General features: G+C 41.1%; 1 protein-coding gene across 1 annotated transcript in view; it reads left to right on the forward strand.

The window, feature by feature from the left end:
* Window positions 1-8,761, forward strand: part of GREM1 (gremlin 1, DAN family BMP antagonist) — a 33,346-nt gene extending 24,585 nt beyond the window's left edge. The window contains exon 2 of the mRNA XM_069949910.1: window positions 7,708-8,761. Within this exon, the coding sequence (XP_069806011.1) occupies window positions 7,709-8,248 (540 nt within the window). The 5' untranslated portion in view covers window position 7,708 and the 3' untranslated portion in view covers window positions 8,249-8,761. The remainder of the gene's footprint in view (window positions 1-7,707) is intronic.
* The last annotated feature ends 273 nt before the right edge of the window (window positions 8,762-9,034 follow it).

Consider the following 9,034-nt stretch of genomic DNA (forward strand, 5'->3'; position numbering starts at 1 on the left):
AAGAGGCAAAACAAGGCTGCTCAACGTAAAATCATTTTATGACTACATACTTCCATGATGAAACGCTTCCTATACTTCCATGAACTATATAACTTCTACCAGCCTGGTTGTGGCCGACGTCCGCCATGGCTTAATCAGCGCTTGATTTAACAAGGGCTAGTAAGATTTGATAGAGTAGCTGCACGTGGAAGGTAACCGCACTGTCCTCGCCTGCTGCACAGTCATTGGACTTGGACTAGGACAGTGAGTGATGTTTGACAGAAGGTGGCAGCAAATACTGACGGCAGAAGAACCAGGGCCAAGTGTGAAACACCCTGCATGTAACAGGTTAGGCTAGGTTCACACTGCGTTTTTGCAATCCGTTTTATGGAAAAAACGGATGCATTTGTGTGCATCTGTTTTGATCCGTTCTTCCATTGACTTCCATTGTAAAAAAAAAAAAAAAACGGATTAAAACGGATCCGGTTTTTTTTGACAGACACAAAAGTAGTGTCAGCTACGTTTTTGTGTCCGTCAAAAAAAAACGGATCAGTTTTGATCCTTTTTTTTTTTTTACAATGGATGAACGGATCAAAACAGATGCACACAAATGCATCAGTTTTTTTCATCGGTTTTTGCAAAAAACGGATGAAAAAAACGGATTGCAAAAAACGCAGTGTGAACCTAGCCTAGGGATGAAGTGACATGATGCTATTTATACTGCTGGGTAGGGTTTGGGGGGGGGGAGTTGGTTCCAAAATGATATGTATAAAAGTAATTGTTATTAGACAAGTTCCTACATGTATCTGCTGACGTTTGTGAATTGGAAAGGTTATGATAAGCACAACTCGAGCATGCGCAAAACTCATTTCAGCATTTAAAGGGGTACTCCGCCAAAAATCTTTTTCCTTCAAATCAACTGGTTTCAGACAGTTTTATATTCAAAAATCTCACGTCTTCCAGTACTTATCAGCTGCTGTATGTCCTACAGGAAGTGGTCTATTCTTTCCATTACGACACAGTGCTCTCTGCTGCCACCTCTCTCCGAGACAGTCCAGAGCAGGAGAGGTTTTCTATGGGGATTTGCTGCTGCTCTGGACAGTTCCTGACATGGACAGAGGTGGCAGCACAGAGCACTGTGTCAGATTGAAAAGAAAACACCACTTCCTGCAGGACCTACAGCAGCTTGAGTAGTGGAAGGCTTGAGAGTTTTAAACAGACACTGTTGATTTGAAAGAAAGATTTTTGCCGGAGTACCCCTTTAATACCAGTGGCGGAAGAAGTTGAGGGCAGCCTTAGGGAGTCCTGGAAAACATGTATACGGCCTACATGTTATAATTCATCATTTCAGAGAACATACGACTAATCCAGTTGGGGAAAATAAACTATAATATCCTATTAAAGGGGTATTCTCATCACCTAAACTTTTATTATGTGATAGAGAATGCAAAAGTAAGCAATTTACAAGTTCTTTGCCTCTCCAAGCTGTGGCGTCACTCGGGTTGTCAGAACCTCAGGGGTGGTAAGTATGCAGTGTTCCCCCTTCCATGTCTCCGTCTGACATCCCACATGCCTCCAGGGCTTGTGGATCGTCCCTGGAGAAGTGTGTAATCCCAATGAGGAACATAGTGATGCAGAGCTGATTCAGCTCAGCACCGGTGCATACTTACCTATACTCACTCCTCCCTTCCCTCGCCAAACTGAGAAGACTGAAACTTCTGTACATGAAAAAACCCTTTAATTGTAAAAGCAAAGGAGGCACCATTATATTATGGTCTTATTACCAAGAATGTTGTTTTATAGCAAAAGAATCAAAGTGCTGAGAAAAAGGAGAGAATACATTGAGGGCAACTTAAAAAATTATGGGGCAGAATCATACGGACTGCGTACAAGTGTGGGGAGAAAGCAGAGCAGCCACAACAACACTCAGCTCTCATATCCAGTATATATTACAGAGAACAGAAAAAAAAGGAAAAAATTGGTCAGCTCTCCTAGAACACTGTTCACACTAGGCAGGAGCACGTTGCCATGGCTGAAATTGCAAACACACAGGTGCTTAACTGCCATTCACTTCAACAGGAGCTGAGCTGCTACTTCTCGTCCCATTCAATGTGTAGTGCAGGCACTAAACCACTAATAGAAGGGGGGGGTTCAGGTGCTTCTCCATGTCAAAGGCTTTACGCAAGAAATAATATAGATTAGTGTCATTGCCCTATACCAATATCGTATCGCAATTTATTTTTCATTTTTTTTGTATGTGTGAACAAATCTAACAATTTGTGCATGAGATACATGCAACGTGTTGTCGTGTTGCATTGCAGTTCAAGGAATCTCATGATGTTGGGTAGTCTGGAGAATCTCACAATCCGCATTGTGGCCACACTGGTTATATAATTTATTTTTCAGATGGAGAGTGATGTCATGGTCAGGTAAATGCTCATTGTTAGATGATTCTGATTAATAAGGAATTAGGTATCAGGATTAGAGTGGAGTCTAGACCAATATATTGTTACATTACCCACTTCCTCATTAGAACATGACTTAACGTCTCTACGATGTAAGAAATTTAGGAATTTAAGTAAACACCAGGCTCATTATCTTGGTTTTTCTAAAAGGTCAATCAAGGGTTTTTTCCCTAAAGAAAAAAAAAAATCAACTTAATGCAAAAGGGTAAAGACAGTGAAAAAAATTATGGATATATATCAGGGTGTTAATATCTACTTTCAGGCACTGAAATTAATTACGTACTGAGTGTAGGGATTCCCTCATGTCTGAGCAGTCATCTAGATTATTGATCTGTGTAAATATAGGAGCAGATGGATGAGTAAACTATGGATCATCATTGATCATACATTATGCTGAGAAGTCCTGAATTGTGTGCTCTACTTGAGAACTCCTTATGCCCCAAGCTCACATAATAATACACTATATATCACCACCATCCATAGAGAACACCAGATCACAGGTACTGAATAACATCGCTAGAACTAGACAAATACATCAAATACAAAATCATACACAATAAAGGTTAGAATAAATATTTAGTGACTCACTGTGATCTTCTCTGGTCGGAGTCCTTCACTTTCCCCACCTTATACATCTTGTTCAGACCACAACAACTTCTTCCATCTAAGACTTGACTCTGCACACTTTGCCATACAGACATCTTTGGCTCTATGCTTTCCCTGTACAATGTCTCCTTCTACATAAGCTTCGGAGGCTGGGTTTACACTACATTTTTGCAATAATTTTTTTTTTAATACATTTTTGCAGAAAACCGATGGAAAAATGAATGTGTTTGTGTACATCCATTTTGATCCGCTTTTCCACTGACTTCCATTATAGAAAAAAGGATCAAAACTTTTTTTTAATGTACACTAAAATGCGGTCAACCATGTTTCTGCATATGTTAAAAAAACTGATGCGTTTTGACCTTTTAAAAAAAAAAAAAAAAAAAAAAAAAGGAGGGGGCTGATTACTTTTTATTTAGGTGGAATCTGTGATTTAGATATGGTCCCTCTTATACTACTAGTGCATTTAAAGAGACTCTGTACCTACAATCTGACCCCCCCCCCCCCAAACCGCTTCAGATAGCTGCTTTTAATCCAAGATTTGTCCTGGGGTCCGTTCGGTAGGTGATGCAGTTATTGTCCTAAAAAACAACTTTTAAACTTGCAGCCCCGTGCCCAACGGCCGGGGCTTAGAATATTTGTGCCCTAACTTTGCACCACCCCTCCTTCCCTCCTCCCCACCATCATCAACATTAGCAATGCCACTGGAACATTTTTTATCCATGCTGAACATTTGCACAGGTGTTTTAACGATCCAGACCATGTGCCGGGATGCCACAGGTGGGGAATAGGAGGCAATCTGCCTGGAGCATTCCTAATGATGAGGAGGGTGGGGAGGAGGGACAGAGAGGTTGTGCCAGCCTAATGCATAAGCAATCTAGGTCATGCCCATTGGGCACAGGGCTTCCAGTTTATAAGTTGTTTTTTAGGACAATAACTGCATCACCTGCCGAACGGACTCCAGGACAGGTCTTGGATTAAAAGCAGCTATCTGAAGGTACAAGTGGTTTGGGGGGGATCAGACTGTGGGTACAGAGTCGCTTTAAAGATGTCAGCAGTAGAGATGAGCGAACCTCAAGCATGCTCGAGTCGATCCAAACCCGAACTTTCGGCATTTGATTAGCGGTGGCTGCTGAAGTTGGATAAAGCCCTAAGGCTATGTGGAAAACATGGATATAGTCATTGGCTGTATCCATGTTTTCCAGACAACCTTAGAGCTTTATCCAAGTTCAGCAGCCCCCGCAAATCAAATGCCGATCGTTCGGGTTCGGATCGACCCAAACCCGGTTCACTCATCTCTAGTCAGCAGTACATAACTACTGGGTAACTACTGGATATGCCGTATAAGAATGGGTTCACATTACATTTTTGCTATCAGTTTTTTCCATCTATTTTTCATCTCCGTTCTCTCTCTCTCTCTCTATATATATATATATATATATATATATATATATATATATATATACATACATACACACACACACATATATATATATATAGAATAAAGCAATTAGACGGCACTCCAATGAAGTGCGGTCTACTTGCTTTATTCTATACTCTGGGGAGTCGGGGGATGACTACCAAGGACGTGCACCCATCGGCTGGAAGCCATTTGACTTTAAGTCAGTACAGTGCCGTTCAATTCTATCATTTTTCCTACATATATATATATATATATATATATATATATATATATTTATTTTTTTTATTTTCTTTAAATTCACAATCTAAGATATATCTATCTGTTATTGCACTTAATTCATAAGTAGTACAGATACCCCCCATTATCCCCCCCCCCCCCAAAAAAAAACAAAAAAAACCTAAACAAATGCAAACTATAGGTCACAACCTCTTAAGAAGAGACCTAGAGTCTCTGAATAAATACAGGCCTCCCACCATTCCCGCACCACCTGGAAGGGAAGATATCACTTCTTCCTGATAGTTTGTAAGTGTAGTTGTAATCCTTGTGCATGTGTGGCCACCACGAAGAGTACAGCACTGTGTACACTGCCAATAAGCCAGTCTTTTATAGGAGTTCCTCTTCTTCTGGTACTCTTTACACTTCAGTATCCAGAGATCCAGGAGAATGTTCTCATTCCATATCTGTGCATTACAAGTATGTAGGTGCCATCTTTTTTTGATTTACATTAAAGAAAGGTTGTTGAAGGATATAGACTGGGTTATAAAGTTCTTTGAAGCCATATCTTGACAAAGGATCAGTCAGGAAACTTCTAGAGTCAGACTCTGCATATGGGGCTGGATTTCAGAGGTAATACAGCACTATTATAGACTTAGTGTAATTGTATAAATGGATCTGAAGATGTCTTTTCTCCCCCATATTCTGTGATCTTGAGCTATTTAAAGTGACCCATGCTAGCTTTATTAGCCATAGGATGCAGGAGGCCCATTATACATTTTTGGCACACTAGCGCAGATGATTTTAAATGTACCAAACATATGTTGGCGATGGAAGATGGATAAGGATAGGTTTCACAACTTCTCTCCGATATCGGGTTAAGACATTTCGACCCTTAATGGAAAGATCAACTTAATCCTTTGTGGTCGTCTGTAGAAAAGTTAACATAGACCATTAGTCCCAATTTTCGAATTTGAGTTCTTGCTACTCACAACCTTGTGGCTTTAAGGAATCAATTTTCTATATTCAAAATGGTTAAAATATCCACATAAAGGCCACTTTATTGGGAGCAGTATGGGATATCCTAAAGATGACTTTTTGATTCCTTCAGGTTGAAGAGAAACTCCCAATTGCATTGGACAAGGTGTATTTTTTTGTGTGTGTGTGAGATTTACTAAAAACCCACTTCACAGGTCAAAAAAGTGTTGTACAGTTTAGATTATTAGTAAATGGTGCGTACAGGATGTGGACCAAACATTGATGCTCAAGAGGACAAAAATATGATAATTGAATACTAAATTTCCACACTATATGGGCCTTTGTACCCTGAGCAATAGGTGAGAAATAGGCAAGGAAATGTTTCTGCTTTAAATTCCTCACCTATTCAGCTCTGGCAGAATAAAAGCAGAATTTGGGCGGACTTCAAGTAGAATTCAAGCAGAATTTAAGCCCCATTGACTCCTATAGAATTCCTCTAGCGGAATCCAACCAAATTAGTGACATGGAACGCAGATCCCTGATGGAAATTTCCCTATGGAAATTCCACTGTGTGAACGAATGAGCGAAAGGGCCCACTGAACACAACAGAAAAATTAAATGTTAATTTTTTACGGGTGGAATTTCGAGTGGATTCCGTATACATTTAGACGTGAAAACCACTCGGAATTCTGCCTATTGTACTCTGTGTGCAAGGGCCCTATGTAAGTATTAGGATCTAAACCCTTAGGGCCTTATTCCACCGGACGATTTTCGTTCGCATAATCGTTAACGATCTCAAACGACGGCTATTGCGAAAGACCTGAAAACGTTCACTTATTTCCATGGAACGATAATAGTTACTTATGATCATATTTGCAATCGTTTTTCTTCGCTATTTATTTGCAATTGCGTTCGTATCTATTGCGAATGACCGACCGGTGTCTTATTCAATGCGAACGATTTGTGAACGAGCAACGATAAAAATAGGTCCAGGTCTTATAAAGCGATCAACGATTTATCGTTCGGTCGTTAATCGTTAACTGCATTTCAACCGAACATTTATCGTTTAGATTCGAACGATTTAACGATAATCTGAATGATAATCGTCCGGTGGAATAGGGCCCTTAGCCTATCAAGGACACTCTTGTGTTTCTTCCATACAGCTAAGATGACTCATTGAAAATTGACAGTAATATCTCATAAATCGTTTGCTACCACTATATCTATACTTACCTTGTTGCCTGTCAGTCTCTGTTTAAACGGCCATGTTACCATAGGCCATAAGGTCACATGTTGTGTTGACACAAAATCACTAGGTCATCTCTGAATCCAGCTATGGCAGTGACTTGTCAACACAAAACTTTGTTGACATGAAGTTGTTGGAGCTGGGTCGGTAGAGACTAGAGATGAGCGAACCTGGAGCATGCTTGAGTCGATCCGAACCCGAACTTTCGGCATTTGATTAGCGGTGGCTGCCGAACTTGGATAAAGCCCTAAGGCTATGTGGAAATCATGGATATAGTCATTGGCTGTATCCATGTTTTCCAGACAACCTTCGAGCTTTATCCAAGTTCAGCAGCCCCAGCTAATCAAATACCGAACGTTCGGGTTCGGATCGACTCGAACCCGAACCTGGTTCGCTCATCTCTAGTAGAGACCAGCAGGAGTCCAGGAAAGCATCAGTATAGAAGAGCAGGGGTAAGGTGAGTACTTCTTATTATTTTAGAGCAGGGATAGGGAACCCTTGGCCCTGTCCAGGCACGATGGGAATTGTAGTTTTGCAACAGCTAGAGGGCTGAAGGTTCTGCATCCCTGCTCTAAAATAACAAAAGTACTCATCTTCAACAGCTTTTTATCGATTACTGATGTCACCTGTTGGGAAGACTAAGTACAGAGTCCTGCCATCAGATCCCTACTGTATATATTATTGCTTCTATCCTGCTCGACTTCCTTTTTGTACCTGTATTTATCAGTTTTATACAATTGTATACACAGTGTATACCGGCTTACAAATGGTAAATAAGACTCTGTTCTCTTTTCTAGGATGAACCGTCTGGTTTATTCACTGGGACCCATGTTCCTTCTCTTTGGACTCTTGGTACCAAACATTGAAGGGAATAAAAAGGTTCGCGGATCTCAAGGAGCCATTCCTCCTCCCGACAAAGGGCAACCCAATGACTCTGAACAAGACCAGACAGGGCCAGTGAATCGGGGCAGGGGTAAAGGAAAAGGGCAAGTTGAGGAGGTGTTGGAGTCCAGTCAAGAAGCACTACATATTACTGAAAGGAAGTATCTGAAGAGAGACTGGTGTAAGACACAGCCACTCAAGCAAACCATCCATGAGGAAGGATGCAACAAACGCACCATCCTCAACCGGTTCTGTTATGGGCAGTGCAATTCATTCTACATTCCCCGACATATCCGCCGGGAGGAGGGGTCCTTCCAGTCTTGCTCATTCTGTAAGCCTAAAAAATTCACTACGATGGTGGTGACACTCAACTGCCCTGAGCTACAGCCACCCACAAAGAAGAAGAGAATAACTCGTGTCAAGCAGTGTCGCTGCATCTCTATAGATCTGGACTAGCATCAATTTGGTTATCCTCCACATTGGACAAACTGGTTCCATGATTCATCCATACAGCTGGACTGCACCCATGTAGGTGGTTGTTTCATGCGTATCAAGCTACAATTCCTGGACATTATATGACCATCGGCGTAAGAGCCTTCAGCCTTCCTATGGTAACCCAACAAACATTCTGCTCGCCAACGATGGACTGCCTGCCCCAGTAAAGCACAAAGTGCACTCTTACTTGGAGTACAAAAAAACAAACAGGAGTGCAAGTTTCCATGTATACAATGTGTATATATCTTATTTATTCACACGTACATGTTTGTGATGCACATAAGGGGGTCAGTGGGATGGAGGTGTCTGTGTGTAACAATTTTATAACCTGGTTGATCTAAGCGGGGAGATGAATGAATCCTGCACATGATCACAACAGAAGAGCACATCTGGCTAACCAGTGACCATTTTCACCAATTGCATCAAGTGAAATAAAATTTACTTTAACTGGTTGAAGCTTTAAAAAAACAAAAAGTATGTGAGTGTTTTGTTTCCATATCCATTGAACCTATGTAATGGAGAAATAGCAAAAAAGTCAATTTGTAGCCCCAAAACACCAACATTTTCCAAATATTGTGTGAACTGTCAGGCTGGTGCCATTGCTTCTCCATATTACCACAGATCTGATCTGACCCTAATTTCTCTCCTTCGTATAATCGCCCTCTCTGCACTGTCCCATCTCGGCCAGTGATTGGCTGAGCAGTCTGTCCCATCAGAGACCAGCTCAGAAGTTTAGGTGGCGGCTGC

The sequence above is a fragment of the Dendropsophus ebraccatus genome, chromosome 13, assembly GCF_027789765.1.
Source record: "Dendropsophus ebraccatus isolate aDenEbr1 chromosome 13, aDenEbr1.pat, whole genome shotgun sequence".
Lineage (NCBI taxonomy): Eukaryota > Metazoa > Chordata > Amphibia > Anura > Hylidae > Dendropsophus > Dendropsophus ebraccatus.